At 42.8% G+C, this 21,098-nt stretch overlaps 1 protein-coding gene across 1 annotated transcript in view; it reads left to right on the plus strand.

Annotated features, from left to right (window-relative positions):
- Positions 1-21,098, plus strand: part of LOC138567897 (SCO-spondin-like) — a 1,036,222-nt gene that overhangs the window by 697,300 nt on the left and 317,824 nt on the right. The window contains exons 74-76 of the mRNA XM_069646396.1: positions 8,439-8,485; positions 9,227-9,427; positions 10,898-11,068. Of these exons, the coding sequence (XP_069502497.1) occupies positions 8,439-8,485; positions 9,227-9,427; positions 10,898-11,068 (419 nt within the window). The remainder of the gene's footprint in view (positions 1-8,438; positions 8,486-9,226; positions 9,428-10,897; positions 11,069-21,098) is intronic.

Consider the following 21,098-nt stretch of genomic DNA (forward strand, 5'->3'; position numbering starts at 1 on the left):
GAGGGGAACATCCAGCTTGATTTTTATGTGACCGGGATAGTTCCCCTCTTCCTATATTATCCTTCTTTATTGGCAATTTGGAATGGTTGGACGGATATGGAAAAGAAGTCCTTTGACTTGAGTTGGGGAAGGATCCATTGATGCTATAGCCAGACAGATTATGTTCCTTCTGGTTCCTGTACCTCCCCATCCTTGTCATTCTACTAGAATTGGATTCCTTTTGCTTATTCAAGAGAGATATCTTGGCCTCAGGGAGGTCTTCCTTATTTCCTTTTAACTAATAGAATACCACGTCTCGCCTGAGGGTCTGCCAGATTTGTTACCCCATACTCCCCTATCCAGGTGATCCTCCCTTGCTTTTACACCCCCAGGGTTGGGATCCAAAAGCGATGGCCCTCAACTGGCCACCTGAAGAGAGGAATTTTGGAGCTTACTTGGGAGAATAGCCTCAGGTTTCTCACAGCTGACACAAACCACTGCTACTTCAGAAGGAACCTTGAAACCTTTCTCACTACATGCCAACATGCCCCATTCCATTTGAGATTTGGCAATCTGATGTAAAGGGGACAATACATGGGGGATTGTAACATATGTTTATTTATTGTATTCTTAAATTAATAGATAACCGTTTAATAAGTAAAGTATATATCTATACTAGGGGACATGAACAACACACGTCTCTTCTCTTCTCCGCCCTTCCAACTGTCGCTTCCCCACATTCCGAACTGGAATTTTCTCTTCCTATCCTCGCTCTCGCTCCACGTGCGATCCTCACATGCTGTATAAAGTACATTGAAAACACTACACATCCCCTTCCTTATGGAACACAATTTAAGTTTGTTAGATCACATAGTCTGAAATATGTCTCGGTCGCCTGTAGTTTCTTCCGGTTCTAGAAGAAGTCTTCTTCCTGGTTCTTTCTGGATGGTTATCTGAAAAGGTTGCCAAGGAAGACACACCACAAGACAACTCAAGTGTCTTATTCTCCTCCCGTTCATCTACACTATCTCCGCTGACTACCCCAAATTTCCTGCTTCTCACTCTGCTCACCTCAATTACTTCATCAGGGTCATTCTCCAGACATTCATCTTTTAAAACCATAACCCTCTCATTATTCCACACTCTGCCAGCCTGGGTTCTTACACCGCGTGAATACCCCTCTACCACTCATTGGTCTAACTGGTTTAGACCAATGACATCCATCATGTCTCAGTGCTATTGGAAGTTTTATTCTCACCAAACTACCCACATGAGGCTCATGTCTCCTCCTGAAACATTTACTATCATGCAACCTTCTATTATTCAATTGTCTCTGTTCAATACATCCTTCCACTCCATCCAGATTTACCACATTGCCTGCCACAGCACTCATCCACCCTAGGAAAAGTTTTGTATTAGCTTTTCTAGCCCTACTCAGTTCAAAGGGCGAAACACCTGTGGTGCTGTGAGGTGTGAATCTGTGAGCTAACAGAGTTTCTTTAACAGCCCCTTTCCACTCTCTTCCATTTGCCCATGCCAACCTGATGGCATCCTGTATTGCCCTGTTATATCGCTCTACAATGCCGTTGGTTTGTGGATGTATATTGCACATAACTTATGATTAATGGACCTTTCATTAAAATAACTTTCCATTTCTTTGGATTTAAACTGTGAACCGTTGTCTGTAAGGACTTCTTGGGGGTACCCTTCTCTTTCACACAATTCTTCCAAAAATTCAATAACCTTACGTGTGGTAACCTGTGGCAAGAAAGTAATTTCAACCCATCTGGTTAACATGTCTATGACCACCAAACAAAACATCGAACAAACACGGCTCCATATTGGGCCAATCATATCCATAGCAATAGTACTCCACGGACTTTTGGGAATTTCTCTCATCACCATCGGATAACTAGCACCCATGCATACTTTATCCCTTTTGGAGCAAAGGATACACTTTCTGATTTGGTCCTCAATCTGACGATCACATCCGGGCCACCAATAGGTATTTCTAATCCTTCTCTTGGTCTTTACAATGCCCTGGTGGCCTTCGTGTCCCACCTGCATTATCTTCTCTCCGAGGTTAGTAGAAGGTATCATCTTATCACCCTTCATGAGATATCCACTTTGCAAATATAAGTCTTCTCGTACATCCCAGAATGCTTTGACATCAGTGTGGAACACCTCATTCTTCTTCCACCTTCCCTCTTTGACATTCCTCACTACTTCCATCAAAGTCTCATCTTTCTCCATTTCATAGTTCCAATCTTGTTCAGATGTGGCCTGGTCTGATACTACACAAACAATTTCCTGTTCTTCTGGATCATCATTCACATCATCCAGACACGTCAGGCGCGACAAACATTCTGCTGTGGTATTCCTTGACCCAGGAATATGTATGACTTTAAAGCTGAACTCTGTAGTCTGGACACCCATCTCCTGATTCTACTAGACACCTTATCAAGACCTTTGGTTTTAAAGATTTCTACTAGTGGCTTGTGGTCCGTGTAAATGTTGAAGTGCACACCCCAAACAAAACTCCTAAACTTCTCTGCGGCCCATTTTATTGCTAGAGCCTCCTTCTCGATTTTAGCATAGTTCTTTTCTGCTCCTTTTAAGAGCCTGGACGCAAAAGCAATAACCATTTCTTGTCCATTATGATACTGTGATAAGGATGCACCAAGTCCTACTTCACTCGTATCCGTTGTTATGACAGTTTACCTGCCTCTTACAAAGCTTTGAAGAGCTGGGGCTTTAGCTAACGCTTCCTTAATGAAACAACCCTCTTTTTCACTCCTCTTGTTCATTTTTAATAGCTTTCTCAACTCCACTGTATGGTCAGAATAATTTTCTATGAACCTAGCATAATATTCTACCATGCCCAGGAATGTTCTGAGTTGTTCTTTGTTATTCAGTACAATCATAGATTTGATGGAGTCCGCTAATTCCTTCTTTGGTTTGATTCCTTCCGCAGATATTATGTGTCCTAAGTATTCTATTTCTTTTCTGTCTATCTTTGATTTTGCCTTACTCAACACCATCTCTGCCTGGTGTAACCTCTGTAGCACACTATTCAGTCTCACATTGTGCTCATCCTGATCATTTGCATAAACTAATACATCGTCTTGGAAAAATACCACTCCTTCCATATCTCCTAGGATTCTCTGCATAACTCTCTGAAAAGCTGAGGCCGCTGAGATTAGTCCAAACTGCATCCTTTGAAATTGGTAAAGACCTTCCGGCGTAATGAAAGCCGTCAAATGTTTGGAGTCATCATGTAGTTTGATTTGATGATAAGCGGCCGTGATATCTAGTGTAGAGAAAACTTTTGCAGGTCCTAATGTAGATTTTAGTTCTTGTATGTTAGGCAACGGGTGCCTATCCGGAATTACGCACTTGTTCAATTCTCTCATATCAACACACAATCTTACTTTTCCTGTTGGTTTACTTACAATGACCATAGGCGAAACCCACTCTGCAGCATCTATCCTCTCAATAATGCCCTGCTTTTCCAGTTTAAGTAATTCCTCTTTGACTTCAGCCCTGAGGGACAACGGTACGTTCCAAAGTTTTTGAGCTATAGGCTTAGAACCCGACTTGAGCAATATGTGATGTGAAAATCCTTTTAAACACCCTAACACATCATCTTTGAATACTTCATCCTTGATTTTCTGGATAGTCTCTATGTTAGTCCAACCAACTTGATTTACTGTGTCATCGGACTTTGGATCCAGTCGTACTTTCAACAGTTTCTGATGTGGCCAACTCAGTAAGGCTGTCTCACCTCTCTTTGACACATAAATGCAGCCACATGCCTGTCTGCCTTTAAATTCTAATTTGGCCATGAACCATCCAAGTAGGTCTATTCTGGCTCCTCCATAGGCTTTAGGCCTGACATCTACTTCATGTAGGTATTCCGGTCCACATGATCTCCACATTTCCTCAGGTATAAGCGTATATTTGGCTCCTGAGTCTACCATCATAACTACATGAAAACCATTAACAGCAATCTTTGCTTTGGGACTTTCAATATGTGCGTCTTGATCAGAAATCATGAACACACATTCCTCTTCTCTGTCGTCATCACCAATCCAGTTCGAGGTATGTTCTTCATTCTGGGTGGACCTACAGCACTTGGCCATATGTCCTCTGCCTCCACATTTCCTGCAGATAATCTTTAGAGCTGGACATTCTTTGTTATTCGCCCAATGATTTGGGCTACCACACCTGTAACACCCTCTTTGTCTGGTTCTCCCCCTGCTACTCTGAGGATTCTGTCCCTTACTTTGGTATTCTCTTCCCGACATGGACATCCTGGTCGTTTCAAATCTATCAGTCTTCCTGACTTCCGGTCTCTTCACCATCATTTGGCTTCTGTACATTTCTGAATTACCAGGAACCCTGGGCCGTATATTGTTGGGAGTTGGTGACATCCCACTGTGACAAGGAGTCAATTTCTTCTTTCTCCCACCTCTTATCACACCTACTTCTTCGTCATGATCGGATTGTATTGAACTGACGGATGGCTTGACTGATAAGTCCTTCATTCTGTTCTCCAATGTCATTACACATGTTTCTGTGTGCTCCACTTCCTTGGCTAATCGTAAAACTACATCAAGTGCAGGATCGTCTTCAGACCATAACTTTTCTCTGATCTTACTACTTCTACACTCAAGCATAAATTGGTCACAGATCCGCTCTTCCAATTGTTGGTTAAACTTACAATTGCGGGCCAGTTTTATCAAAGCTGTAACATACTGTTCTACAGTCTCATCTTGTTCTTGAACACGTTTGCCAAATTTGTATCTTTCAAGTATTGTACTCATTTTTTTCTCATAATGTTTATTCAGTTTAGTTATAGCTACCTCGTATTCGTTCATGTCCCCTATTTCACCATCCGATAGTTCAGGCAGATCTTCGTACTTTTCTTGTCCAGTCGGACCCAAACAGTGTAGTAATAAAGATTTCTTCTTTTCAATACTATATGTTGCCCCACAAACCACATGAGCATAATGTTCAAACGCTCTGAGCCAGCGCTTCCATGGAAGAATTGGTTCCCCTTCTTCTGGTAAGAACATGAGTGATGGTTGGACTCCTTGCATTGCCATGTTACATACACAACTGTTGCGTGACTAATGGAATACTTATCGGTTAGTACCTAGATAGATCCTTATTGTCCCTTGCAGAAATGAGAAGTGGGCCACTTCAGTATTTCCTCTTTAGATTTGGATTAATACAATTGAAATGGAGAGATATACATGTACAATTATAAGCACAGTCACCACAATGTGTTTTGCTTAAGTGCTTTCATTTACTTTTCACCTTGCGTATATATAATTCTATGAGATAATGTGTTCAAACCTCTTATCATTTCTTTTATTTAATTTGCTTTCACTTCAGCAGTGCGAACGTAAATAGGAAACACTCGTTATTGAGGTCTTTATTAGCAATGCTCACGTCGGCGTCTCTCTTTTTTTTTTTTATTAGCAATGCTCCCATCAGCGTCAGGTGGCTACGCCCTCTCCTTCTTTTATTCTATAAAGATACGTTCACTCAACTGAACGTGTAGGCTGACACAGTTGAACTGCAGTGTTAGTTTGTGTTTGCACGCATCAGTGCGGGGCTCGCTGTGAGCATGTACAGCGTGCGTCAGTGACGTTTCGCCTAGTCCACCTAATGATATGTGGAACTTGACTGGATGTCATTGGGCGGTACGACTTTCTATGTAAATGTGTATCGTGTCGGCTCACACCAGCTTGATTTCAACTTGCTTCCTTTGGGAGGTGGACACCCCTCTTGTGCGTAATATTAGTATGTTACTGCCTCTTTTCCTCTTTTAACCAATCAGGGAAAGGTATGTCAAATGAATGTTCGGCCCAATACTCGTAAATTGGGAGGTGCGGAGCGGAAGCAATCAATTAGGGCGGACACTTTCCGATCTTGTGAGGCAAACGGTAGGTGGCAGTGCAAACAGTAACGTCAGCTCCTACCTCCTACGTGGCCTGAGATCCTTCTCAACGGCCACCATGAAGTCTCGCATCCTCGTCGCCACTGAAGTAAAGGGGACAATACATGGGGGATTGTAACACATGTTTATTTATTGTATTCTTAAATTAATAGATAACCGTTTAATAAGTAAAGTATATATCTATACTAGGGGACATGAACAACACACGTCTCTTCTCTTCTCCGCCCTTCCAACTGTCGCTTCCCCACATTCCGAACTGTAATCTTCTCTTCCTATCCTCGCTCTAGCTCCACGTGCGATCCTCACGTGCTGTATAAAGTACATTGAACACACTACACAATCCTGTCCTATTTTTCTCTTTGCATTCTGGGATGTCTAGTCTTAAACTTGTGATGAGGAAATCGAGCACGGCAAGTCTAAGAAAGCAAAGTAAAAAGCAGTCTGAACTTATATCTCTCGAGTGGAATGGAGCAGGTTCACTGATCCTCATTTGTGTTGACATAATGGATAAAGGGTAAGCTTTATATCCAATCATGCTGGATGGGGCACAGGTGGAGTTGATACCTATTATCATCCAAGGTTTGTAACACCCATTGAATTCTTATAGCCAATTTGGACACCGCCAGCGGTGAAGGTTAGTCAGTTAAGAACTGCAGGAGGACAGAGAAAATAAGGCTTGGAAGTTAAATGTCTATGCTGATTAGAGAACTCTTGAGAAAAAGCATCCAGTCCTTTAATTAGCACTCTGTTCAAACACTGTTTGATTTTAATCAACGTCTTTAAGTTTTATTTTTGGACTTACCCTCCATTACATCCTCCAAATCAATGTTTTGCCAGAATAGCTTTTTCAAGGCATATGTTATGCCAATCGTTCACTCCTATAAACACCTCCATAAAAGATTCAAACTTCCATAGTTCGAGATAACTTGGACTACAACCCCCATAACCATGCAACACCATCCATATTGGGTAGAGCTGATGGGAGTAGAAGTATGACACTTCTGGCGTGCCTCCTACAAGTTAACTATTATTCCCTTAAGTCCTTGATCTGCTCGACATGTTCCTTTGTTTAATGAAATAACACATTTGAAAACATTGTATGACAAACTTTGTCACATTATTATGGTTGATTAGTGCCAGCATCTATTTATTTTTTACAATTTGATTTTAGTTTAACTCAAGATAAGTTAATTTATTTGCTCATTCGAATGCAGAAAAAAAAGTTCATAAGACTGCTTGTGGTCTTGTGCAGAAGGGATATGACCAAGCAGCTCAGACTGGACTGCCGTTTTGGGTGGGACCACCCCTGATTTGCATATGTCTGTTCCCTTTCTGTAATGGCTTGACAGGCTGAAGAACGATGGTCTGGACGAGGGGTGTTGCTAGGTCTAGAAAAGATCAGGGGCTACGCTAATGTCAGGACTGTCGGGACCCAGGGCTCTGTCTCCTTTTTGGTGTAGACCCCTAACTTCTATCCATGGCTACAACCAAAAGACCCGGGGCTATAGCCCCCCAGGATCTCCCTAGCAACACCTCTTATCTGGACGGTTGCCCAGAGTGAAGCCAGAGGTTAAGATGAATACTAAACCTTTCGGCATCACAACTTTTGTTTTATGCAGTATTTCCCGTAGCGCAACTATTTTGGCAGGAACAGAGTAACTGCCATTTTTAACGCACCGCAGAATTCCGAGTTTGGAGGTAAAGTGGAGGATTCACCACAGAAAGCCGATGGAAGTAAACCCTCCATTACCTAAAAGAAACCTTTGGAATTATCACTTGGTATTATTGCTTGCTGTAAATCCACCGAAAATCCCCATGGACTACAGAAAATGGGATTCACAGTGCCATACCATGACTCCTGATTCCATGGTAAACCATGGCACTGAGTGGCAGTAACGGTGAACAAGTTTGTCGATAAATCTCCCCACTTAGCACCTATCTCATCATGGGGTCCTTAGGGCCTTGCATAAGAACACCTGCATATTGCACAGCACCATTTTGATTCTGTGAACATTATGTTTTTGCAAAACACAGATAAAGTGGCGGAGAGCACATTCCACTGGCACGGAGCAGTGTGCTCTGCTCGCAGTAGGAATCGCAGCGCAAGCTGTAAATGACGCATTTGAATCAGTTTTGAGCTCAGTGGCACCTTCATCAAATAAATACATTTTGAAATATGGCTTTTCAACAGCGACTCACGTGTGTGCGTGTGTGTGTGTGTGCGTGTGTGTGTGTGTGTGTGCGCGCGCGCGCGCGTGCGTGCGTGCGTGTGTGTGTGTGGTGGCAAAACAGTAAGCCCGGTAGTAAGGTAGTTGACACACGTTCAGACCAATAGTTTGCCTGGGTTTGTAAAACGTTCAGCTTATACATTGTGAAGCCCTAGCTTATATAAAATATGCAACGGTCTTACATGTTGTTCACCTCTGAATGCAGAGAACCTTACATCAAGATTCATTGCAATACCATGTTTTCCTTTACTTTCTATTTCTAGCACCTGTGAGCTGGGGAAACTAATCTGCACCAATCTGCCCTGTGCAGGTAAGGATTTCTGTAGAAAGGCACCACCAGGCGCACCCAGACGACATGTAGCTGCTGCATGGCGTCCATTTCTGTTTTTGCTTACTCTATAATATTGCTTCCCTACTCATGTTCTATGCATCGTTTCATGCATGGCACCTTTTGTTCCTTTCACCTCAGTAAACATGATGTTCATTCATTTCCTTTTGTTCAAATGCTCTTTTCTGATATTACTTAAGAGGCTCCTGTCACCTACAGGCGGCATTGCCCCCATGCTGTAGAGTGTGTTTTGTCTCGTCTCCTTTGTGTCCCCATTCATCTAGCAGACAAATGTGGACCTTCCCGGGTCTCTCGTCCTATTGGTTGGGAGGTTCCGCATGCACTATGTGTTTGCTTATCTCTTTCTTCCCCCCTTAATCTCCAGGACACAGGGCTTCTAGAACTGGGTGCAATACATCAGATGTTGTATCGCCAGAAACAGACACTGTTATTAAACAATCACCCCTTTTTTGATTGTTCATCTCCTTTGTTCAGATGCTTGGGTACATTTTGTAACCCTATGTGGGTTTTGGTCCAGAGGCCCCAGATATCTTTATTTATTTATTGTTTATTTATATAGCGCTTATACACAGGTGAAGTGCTTCAAGTGGTTCAAAGTGCTGTGAATCTCCTAGCCACAGTGGTCTTGCCCTGGTACTCGAGTCCCCTGCTCAGTGTGTAACTTCCTGCTATTGTTTCTCTTCTATGCGCCTCTTTCCCCAGTGCCAGGCAGCTGGTGTGACTGGTCAGACTGGACTCCTTGCTCCAAGACCTGCGGCACAGAGGTGATCACCAGGTATCGCACGTGCGCCTGCCCCAAGCCGCAGCAGGGGGGAGCAGAGTGTGAGGGTGTGCAGCAGTATCACAGCGAGACTGGGGTCCAGCTGGAGCGGAAGCAGTGCCCATCAGCATCTTTCTGTCCAGGTACTCATATCACACTCCAAGGAGATCTGCCTTGCTGTTTGTGCAGACAGTATCTGCCTAGTTAGAGAGCCTTACTACAGTCAATGATGTCAGTGTATTTTAAATGATGCCCTTGAGCATTGATTGCACCTTGGATGTGCTGGTGTGTGCCTCCATGCACATGTGTATTGGCCAAAGCAAAACAAAAGAGGTGATGATTGGAAGATTTAAAATTATTCTTAACCTCCGGCATCGTTCTGGTCAACCGTCCAGGCCACTGTTCTTCACCTGCAATGCTGTTACTTACAGAAAGGGAAAAGCCATATGCAAATCAGACTTTGCCACACCCCAAAAGGGGCAGTCCAGCCCGAACTGCTAGGTCGCATCCCTTCTGAACAAGACCACAAGCATCCCCAGACATGTTTCAGCCTCGATGAGCATCATCAGTGAGGCATAGCTTTGGGTCTCTTGCACCAACAGGCACTGGACGCCCGTCTGGGCACACCCATCCTACTGAGGGTGACTAAAGAGAAACAAAAGAGGCGAGTGTTGGAAGGTTTAGAATTCATTTTAACCTCTGGCATCACTCTGGACAACCTATGTTCTTCGCCTTCCAAACAATTACAGAAGGGGAAAGACCATATGCAAATCAAGCTTGGTCTGGTGGGACCACACCTGATTTGCATATGGTCTTTCCCCTTTCTGTAATGGCTTGGCAGTCTGAGGAACGATGGTCTGCAGGGTTGCTCAGAGCTACGCCAGGGTTTAAGATGAATTATTATCCTTCCAGCCATCACCGCTTCTATTTTGCCTCAGTCACCCCGAGTGGGACAGGCATACCCAGATGTGGGTCCTGAACCTGCTGGGCCAAGAGATCCAAGCTATTCCTCACTGATGATGACCAATGAGGCCAAGACATGTCTGGGGATGCTTGTGCTCTCGTGCAGAAGAGATCAAACCTAATAGTTTAGGCTGGACAGACACTTTTGGGGTGGGACACCGCCTGATTTGCGTATATGGCCGTTCCCCTTTCTGTAATGGCAGAGAAAGTTTAAGAGTGATGGACTGGGGGGTTGCCCAGAGATACTCAGAGGTTACGATTAATTATAAACCTTCCAGCCATCACCTCTTTTGTTTCATTGGAGTGTATTGGTTTCCATGGCTTCATTAGAATTCTCAGGGTATTAATCAGAGTTGGTACACATAAAATGTGCATGCATGCATTCTATGATGTCTGTATATTGACTGACAGATGTCTGAATCTGAACACTAAAACCTGCACACATTAAGTGGAGTCTGCATCGGTTAGTTGAATTCTGTATGTTTATTGAATTCAGCGTGTGCAATATGTCAGGTATGCATGCATTAATTCGATTTAAGCCTGTAAACATTATTTATAGTTTGCATGCACTGGGAAGTGCTTCACCAGTTCAGGTTGCACAGCATTTCCTTCATTGTGTGTTTTGAATTGCTGTGGGTCTGTCTTTCCAGTGGATGGTGGCTGGAGCAGTTGGGGTCCTTGGTCACCATGTGATGCTTGTGCTGGAGAGTCCATCCGGCACAGGGAGTGTAACAGCCCACCGGCCCGCTTTGGCGGTACGTTCTGCATTGGAGAGGCCAAGCAGAGCCGCATATGCTACGACAACAGCACTGTGTGCTCAGGTGAGCAGTGACAGAGAAAGAGGAGGCCTCAGCCTGCCTCCCTCATTTTTTTACTTGCCATGTACTTTATGTTTTAATTTTTGTACCCACATCCTCCAATTCTCCAGGTTGTAGTCGTTCTGCATGCACTTGTCCTGCAGCACTGTGGACGTGCAGAAACACTGCATGAGTATCCACACGCTGCCAATATCTATCAATTTGGAGGCGAGGAGAATTCCAAACAATTTGTGGTCTTTTTAGGCATCCTGCGCACCACCAATGCCTGACAATCGATTGGAATGCATCTGTGGGGCCACATTAAGCTGCACGCATTATCATTTTAAGGGACAGTCATGTGGCGTGGCACACACAGCTCTTTGGGGACTGTGGCTGGGTGGGCCCCACGACAGAACCAATGTTTCTCTCCAGTGTGCCCAGTGCCCCACACACAAGAAGGAGAACAGAGGAAATCTTCCTTTGCAGGGCACCTTCCCATGGATCACCACATGTGGAGAATCCCAGCTCTGCATCCACACGGTGCAGATGCGGCAGGAATCCCTGAATCCCTGGGGAACAGCACGACCTGTGCACGCACAAGTGTTCAGGCTAGTCCCTTGGAATTCTCCGGCAGCAGGAGAAGAAATCTGCAGTTGCACTAGAAAGCGATTCATGAAGAGGTGAGGGGCCAGAGAGAGCAAAGTGATGAGGGAACCTACTGCCTCTGATCATCTTTCACCTGTGTAGTCAGGTAGGGAACAGCTGAGAGGCAGGCAGTGTCCAAGGCCGATGCATGGAATTATGGACATCAGTCGTGAGCTCAGCATCCATTTCCACGGCTGCGCTGTATCATTATTGCTCCAGTCCACCACATCAACCAGGCACTCTCAGAACCCCACACCACAGAGCAGGCCAGAAAACGTGTATACTCGCCATCCCCTTCCACCCGCAAACAGGCAGAGAGGGAACAGTGCGAGTGCAGTGTTGCTCAACACAATGGGCCTCATTATGAGGTTGGAGGTAGCCATGCCCTTAATAAGGGCATGGCTACCCCAAATTTGGTCAGGAACCGGATCCCGCGAAAGGGGAATACTGGGCCATTCCGACCTTTGCGGGCCCGGTAATTCCCCTTGCGCAGGACCCAAAGCCAGTACGTCCCCATTCCCATTTGAGCCCCCATAGGGCTCAATGGGAATGGGGAGGATGATAGCAGCAGTACCGTTCATAACAGTGCCGTTGCTACCATCCTGTACTGCTCGCGGGTGCCTCTCTGCACTTCTGGTCTGACCAAGCGTGCAGAGCGGCACCCGCGAGCAGAGCTCGTAATGAGGCGGCATGGTAACAATGGCGCCGGTAGCACTACCGGCGCTGTTGTTGCCTTACCGCCGCAGACGTAATGAATCCCAATGGGGTCATTATGACCCTGGCGTCCGCGAATGAACGGTACGGTAAGGTACCGCACTGTTCATTCCGGGCCGCCACATTACGAGTTTGCTTGCGGGTGGCGGTATGCACGTCTGGGCCAGACCAGACGTGTATACCACCACCCGGGAGCAGACCATGATGCTAACAACGGACCCATCATTAATGGGTCTGTTGTTAGCATCCTTCCCATTCCCATTGAGCCCTATGGAGGCTCAAATGGGAATGGGGACGTGCCGTATCCGGGTCCCGAGAATGGGAATTACCCTATTTTCGGGACCCAGGTTTGGAGGTAGCCATGCTGCTAAAAACGACATGGATTTCTGCAAACTCGTAATGAGGCCCAATGTCTCTGAATAAAGCTGAAAGCTACCTGGCAGGGGAGTTGAGTACATACATCGGTTCCATTACGTTGTCACTTAAGTTTCTTTTCACAAACTTGCAACTCTTACTTGGCGAACGTTAGTGTCAGAGATATAAACTGCCAACTTGCCGGAAAGCCAAACGTAACATTACGTAACTATTGCAATACACGTGTGTCAACCAGAAACAAAAGCATGCATGCCTACAGTAATAGCTCTAAGGTTTTGGGGTGTAATATATTTGTTTTAATTTCAAGTTGGTCTTTTCTTGTAATTGGCTGTCGGGCACTACAACAATTCACAAATTGGCAATATTAACAAACCAATAAGATATGTATTTATTATATTTATTCTATGTTTCCAAGAGGGGCCAATCAAGCCATTTACTAGAGAGAAAGCTACCCAGGTATATATATATGAGACACCATAAAACCTATATCTGCCAAGCTGAAGGAGGAAGCAGTATTCCGAATATTGCACATTTTACTGAGCTACTAAAACTATTTTGCCTGCTTTTGTGTGGAGGAAATTTCCGCCACGCACAAGGGTTATTGCATATGTATTGCTACACGCGATTATCCTCCATGCATTAATAAGACATTTCCCCATGGTCTCTAAAATGGGAAATAACCGAAGGGTCGGAATGACTCGTAATGTCCCCAGCTTTATACTGTGAAGTCAAGTCTCTCTTGTGCAGTTTGAAACATTCTAGTAGCCTCCAAGATCCAGCTAGATCCTCTAGAATTCTTAGCTATTGGCAAGACTGCCTCAAGCATGGATGTAAAGAAATCATTTTTAAATGCTGATATTAAGCTTTTTTGGTACCTTAATGTTATAGGTAGCTGTCTGGTGTGAATGAGGGTGCTGTGACATTGACACTGTAATATAAAATATCGTTCAACTAAGTGGACTTGAATATATTTTTGGCAGCTCTGAAAGAGCAGCTTATGGTGTGGTTTAGCGTAACAGTTACATGTCTGTTCCAGATCACCATGGCTACCCTTGTGACCGAAGCTCCATGGCGTTCCCACATCTCACCTGTTTCTAGAAGCAGGCATTGGCTGCCTGTGCTGGCCACAGTCAAATTCCATTCACTATCCCTGTGCGCAAATCCCTACATAGCTGCACTCTGGCCCATCTTAAAGAAAAGGTCAAATGGCACACTCCTAGCAGAAACCTTGAGCCCATGAATAAATATGTTATCCTATTCCCTTGCGTTAAATCGAAATCCGCGATGGACTGTTCTTTTCGGGTCCAGGCTTGCGCGCTGTAGAATACTCTGCCTCTTGAGATCCAAAGGACTAACACATTTTCTTTCTGCAAAAAAATGATAATGTTCTTACTCCAATATATACTCCTTTCTTTTACTACCTGCTTCCCAGCCCTAGCGCAGAGACACCTGTTGGTCATTAGCGCTTTATATATTATACAAGAAAACTAAAAGGTATAACACATTATGTGCACCACTAGATGCTCAGTTATTAACATTGTAATGACTTAAATCTATGGAATATATGTAAAGGTCTACCATTTCACGCTTATTTGATAGCCATATCCCTGATCTAACACCCACCATCCCAACAATCCCACCTCAAATTCTAGGGCAAGAAACAGGATGTTTTTAAGCTGAATATTCTGTTTTATTTAAGATAATAAATCAAGCAATTAATGGTTGTCCCCAAACTTTCATTGCTGGGGAAGTCACCCACAATATTCCACATTAATACAGGCAGATCGCTGATAGAAAAGAAATGCAACCTGCCTGTTATTATTTGGGTAATGTGTGCATTAACAATATACAGAACCATCCATACATTTAAAAGCAGATCAGAATTAATATTCTAGACAAAACATTAAAATCCTCTCCAGTACAACATCAACATTGTCATTGGTTGTCATATTCAAACAGACAAACCCATTCTTAGAATATGTTTTCCCTGAAACCATGGACAAGTGTGGGCATCAGAGGAAAATAGTGACTTTCCTTTTCTAGAGCTTATTCAATTTTAAAATGTTGTAGACCATTGGTTTGTATCTTGGACACAGAAGAAGGTTTGTTGGGGTGACTTGTTTAACCTTATTGTAGAGTCTTGTGATCACAGTAGAAGCTTTAATTTTGGAGAGCAAAATATCTTGTTTTATTAATTGTTCACACAAGAATTAGATTATGCAACTGAAAAAGAAAAGGAATCATCAAGTTAGCTTTAATTGTCATTATGACTCTACTTACAGCAGAATACTTCTATTTCTGCAAAATGGTATTTGGACAAATTGAGTTATTTATATTGACATAATTTTCTTGGGAATAAAGCACATACAATAGCCTCCGTCCTAATACACTTTGAGGGCTAGAAAAGTCTATTAAGGATCTTTCTTTTATGTAAAATAAGGATATCACAGGTCAAGAAGTTTATTAATTCATGAAAATCTGTGAGTCATATTGTACACCATGGTCGCAGATATAGACATCATTTTCTCCTATGAAACCCAACGATTTAATTAATAATTTCTTACTTTCAGAGACAAAGGTGCCCTACATAATGTTGGATTTTAGGACATTCTATATTAAATGTACTTACACAAACTTTCATTTACATGCCAAGTCGTCCTTCAGTGGCATTACTCCCCTACAAAACCTTTAATTACCCTTTGGGATTAATTTAACTGTTGGGATATTTATCTAAATGATCTGGGGTAGTTGTAATCACTTTTTCTTTGTCCTTCAAAGGCCACAGACAGTTAGGGGCATCAACATCTCCAGGCAACTGCACTAGCTAAGCTCTTCCTTTCAGTCTGCCCCCCCCCCCTGCTCCCAAATCCCTCTCAGCCGTTCTGGTTCTGTCCTGGGAAAGGCTTCTGCACTCCCCCCGACCCCCATGCAAAAGGGCTCCTTTCAGGAGAATTTTCATCAGCTAGTTCCAGTAGGGGCCCCAATCTGCTTTTTTCCTGTGAGGAAGGCTCCCTCTTCCTATGTATTTGACTTTAAATGCCCAGAAAATTCCACCAATATAGCATCATTTTATACAGCAATGTGGACAGGGTTCTATGTCCCTACACCGACATGAGATTTTTCAAAATATTTTTTAAATCAATTATTTTGAAAAAACTCTTTGAAATTGTATTTGTTGTGTTTGGGTGGTCCCCCCAAAGCTCCACTTCCCTATATTACAAACCCTACACCAACCCCCTGCCCACTCCTTGTTACCCCAGATATTTAGATGAGTTTTTTCAATGTCATTTTTTGAAAATAATTACATCGAAAAAACAACTGGGGACAGATCCTGTAGTAGGTTCCCTACAGAACCAATCTGGCACCCTCCTCTTTGCTTTAATTGGCACAATTCATTTTTCCATGTCATGAACTGATGTTTTCCCCTTCTGGAATTATGATACAATTGGGCTAACATATGTCTATGCCTTATGATTTCTTGTATGGGCTTGTGACATTAATAATTGCAGGAAAATTCTGAATTTAGAGAGATGCTTCATGTGTCTTTAGCTACAGGCATATCAGAGCTATTAAAATATATGCATTTAGTAATAGTTCAGATATTTTGCTGTATCCTTTTTTTAGATACATAACTGGGACCACTGTACTGAATTAATATGTAGTTTTGGTTTTCAAATTGACTAGGGGGTCGGAACATAAACCTGATAAGGTATTTCCTAATTTGTCACTGTACATGCAGGATTAGTACATACTCGACTGTACAATTCAGCTAGAGTTAGATGTGTTGCTGGGGTCCCAATATGAACAAAGACATCTGCTTTTTTGAAAACCAATGTCCTTTCTTAATAGGACCCCCTGGTGAATGGATACATATTTTACAAGAGCCCGTATGGCCCTTCTAGATCAAGGTTCAGAGGTTGTTTGAGGCCTCAGCCTTTTCAAGTTGCCATTACTGGATCCCAGACATCAACCGTATTCTCCTATTAAAAAGATGTGTCATCCGAATTGAACTTAATTCAATGTGTATCTCGCATTTGGTTCTATTTTCTTGGCATTTTAAAACAAGCCCTTTGTCCTGGGTACACACAGCTGTGTCCTTCAATCTTTCTAATGTTTAAGTCGCAATGATTGATAATGAGGTCTGTTTTAAAGAAAGCAGACATTTGCTTTCCTGGTGTCAAGACAGCTTTTCATACCCATACAATTTAGGTTTAACCAGAGGTCTAACTAATTTCACAATGTTGAGGTTACATGTAAAAAGGAAAAATGTTCTTTGTGTAACTTTTACTAGTAATGACAACTCAATTAGGTGTAGGCTTATCAACAAATTTAACTCAGTCGATCAAATAACTTGTAAAACCCTTTCTATCACCTCCTTACAGACTACTAAAATGTATTTGTATAGGTTAGCATGTTCTTCATCCAACATAGCTGCATAAATAGAGCAAATCTTTTGCATTAGCTAATTTCATATTCGAAAAACAGCACTTATTCTTCTTGTGTTTAACATTAGTTTACATGAGACCTAAATGTAAAGCCATTCAAAACGTACATAGTTCATTGAAAAGTGTTATATTTAGTAAAATAATTTCTACACCATCATATGCCCAGTACAGACTCAAATGTCCCACTCGTTCCATCCAAGGTAGGTATTGCGCTTCCTGCCCTTAGCCTTAGATTACCAAAGCAACCTATTGTTCCCATTTGTCTACATGCACCGGCATACAAACCTATTTTCACCTACTCATTTGTGGATGCTATCACCAACATCGCCATTAAACATGATCACCTGATCTTATGGGGAGATTTCCACATCTGGTTTCAAGAAGAAAACAATGACACATCAACAAAAACTGGTGAAAGGAGTGACACACACAGCAGGCCACATTCTAGGTGCAATCTTCTGCAACAAAAACCTGGTGATGACTGCACCTCCAATGCAAATCCTCTGGAGCGACAACCTCATAATACCCTTTGTGATCCACCCACCAACGTGGATACTAGCTAACCTCCCACAAAACCTCCAATTCAGAAAAGAAACTAGAAATCCATGAAGATTGCAGACCTAAGCATAAGACTTGAAGCCACAAAACCGCCAATCACATATCTTATACTAAGCCAGCTTAGAAGAAAGAACTGAGACAATCCAAAAATGGATCTTGAAAACAACAGATGACATTGCAACAGAAAAACCACTCACCCCCTCACTAAAGAAAACAATGGTGAGATATTTGAAAAAAATGAACAGGAAACTGGAACAAGAATGGGGGAAAAACTTTGACAAACAAAAATATATCACTTGTAAAAGACAGATAAGACTATACAAAACAGGAAAACCAAAGCAAAAAAGAAATACTACAACAAATGGATCACAAAGTCAACCAACACCTAGAAAGAGATGTTCAATATCAACGAGCTAAGAAACCCAACAGCATGCAACAACACACCAACCTCATCACAAAACTATGTGATGACTTTGCAGACCACTTCAAAAACAAAAACAAACATCCAGTCAGTCATTAAGAGCATGCCTAAAAACTCCAAACCCCCCCCTAAGCAGACAATTTCAGAACCATATCCCAGACTAAACCACCTTCCACCAATCTCGACAGAAACATTAAACAGCCTGGTAAGCAAACGCAACACAGCAACAGATCTCTGCAGCCCCTGACCACTAGACATATACAAGACAATCCTCATGTAGAAAACACCTGCAGAATATTTTCTCAACATCTTCAACCACCTATTAGGAACAGGCGCTGTGCCATGAGCCTTCAAGTCGTATACATCAAGCCACTCCTTGATGACTCATCGGTAAACATTGAAGACCTAACCATATACTGACGAATCGCAGACATCCCGTACCCAGCAAAGCTACTAGAAAGCTACATCTTTGAACTAATCCTGGAATATATAGATAACAATTGGACAGTAGACCTGACACAAGTAGACTTCAGACCCATGAGAGGAACAGAGACAGCATTACTATCATTATGGGATGATCTAAAAACCAACAAGACTCCAACGTAAAATCAGCACTAATACAACTTGATCTATCAGCAGCCTTCAACACAGTGCACCACGAAACACTCATCAAAAGACTCTAAGATATAGAAAGCAGCAACACAGCACTATTCTGCACTACTCTGGCAAAAATCCTTTACGACAGAAAAAACAAGAACTATTTGCCCAGCTAATTTTGACATTAAATTCAACACCCTGTAAAACAACATGTGGAGTCCCACAAGGCTCATCACTCTCACCACTGCCTTTCAACATCTACATGAGCTCCTGATTAACCTCACAAAGACAAGGCCTCACCTGCTACAACTACACAGACAACACACACATCTACAAAATCAACGTTAGCAAAGAACAAAACCTAATCCTTACCAGCTGTCTCAAAGAAATAAACCACTGGATGAACACCAACATCCTTAAATTAAACCCAGCCAAAACAGAAATCATGATCGCGGCCAACGACCTATTGAATCATCACCACATTCCATAGCCTACCAAACTGGGAAACCCACCAGAACCATCCAAAGTGGTAAAAAATCTCAGAATATTATTGGTCAATATTAATAACGAACTAACACTCGAACCGCAAGTCAAAACAGTAGTAAAGAAATGCTTATTTCACCTACACACAATCTAGAGGATACTCTCCTCCTCATGGGTGTAATTTTAGAGGGGGACAGTGTGTTTGTCCCCGCCAACTTTCATGGCACACATTTTGTCCCATTCATTTGGCTGGGGCAGCGTTTCTTCAGATGTCATGTCCCCCCCAACATTTTCAGCAAAGTTACTCGACTGCCCCTCCTTCACCTTTCCACACAAAACACTTGCTGTCATCTCTCTCGTCATGTCAAGAATAGACTACGGCAACAGCATTTATCTCAGAATACCTCATGAAAAATCAACAACAAACACAGTATACAGCAGCAAGACTACTCCTCAGACTCATTAAGAGAGAGCACATCACACAAACACTGTGAAAACTACATTGGCTACCGGTCCAAAAACACATTTTCTTCCAAACACTTTGCATACATTAGCCGCAAAAAAACACTGTAAACTACAGACACTCTATACAGACACTCGACAACACCGAACAGGACACTAAGCTAATTGCAGACAAACCACCTATATACAATCATGCACCAAAACGTTGGTCAACTAAAAACAAACCAGCACAGAGTGACTGGTTTTTCCAAGCTAAAGCTACCAACAGCAAATCAAAGTTCTCTTGCGCTTTTACCTCTAATCCCACTAACTAACCCCCATCAACCCACTTCCTTTTCAGATCCACCAGAGTGTCTGAGACCATGAACATGGCAGCGATACGCAATATAAATCACAATGACATAACATAACATGGCATAAGTCATAATATGTCAAGAACAGTGTCACATACATAGTTTTCACCATCATATCTCAAGTATAGCCTAAGTGCCCCAAAGATGGCATCTGCTGCCTGTTACTTCAGTATATTTATGGTAGAAGGCACCATATGTAGTGTGCAACATCTTCTGTCTCATAGAGTAGCCCCAGATGCCCCAGTAATCCCTTTCAATGCTTCATATGCACTTTATAAACCACAATATGTAATGTGCAGCCTGTTACATTTGATAAATGCCATGAAAGTGCAGACTCAATGCCAAAGTAATGCACAATAATGCTGGTCACTGCATCTAAGTGTGTCATATGAATGGCTGAAATCATATTACATAACATGCATCCTCCCATGTTCAGTACCCAAATGCCTATCCAACACTTCTGTTATGTTATGTGAAATGAATTTATTGAGCGAACATATGCCCGGAGGCATCTTGACGCTGATTGCATGAAGGGATTTCCGTGTATGAGTCTAGCTAGAATAATAGAGTTTTCAACAGCCAACGGAAGGTAAGATGATCCACAGTCCCACGGAGGGCGAGAGGCAGATCATTCCAGGCTTTGGCAGCAGCCACTAAGAAAGCCTGTCCACCTGTCCGTGAGAGTCTGATCCGGGGAACTGCCACCAAAAGGGCAGATCGAGAATGCAAGGCGCGTGTGGATGTAATCGGCACAAATTTGTCCTGCAGATATTCCGTCCCCAGGACGTAAAATGCACAATGTACAATGCCCATGACCTTAAAGAGAATGCGGTTTTCAACAGGAAGCCAATGGAGCTGCCTTAACAAGGGAGACATATCGGCTCCAAAAGGGGGCGAAGAATCGATCTGGCTGCAGCATTTTGAAGTAACTGAAGCCGGTTAATCAGATAACGAGGTTGTGCCAAATAGAGAGAATTGCAATAATCAAGCCCACTCAAGAC

This window comes from Ambystoma mexicanum, chromosome 2p, assembly GCF_040938575.1.
Source record: "Ambystoma mexicanum isolate Mex_15411 chromosome 2p, UKY_AmexF1_1, whole genome shotgun sequence".
NCBI lineage: Eukaryota > Metazoa > Chordata > Amphibia > Caudata > Ambystomatidae > Ambystoma > Ambystoma mexicanum.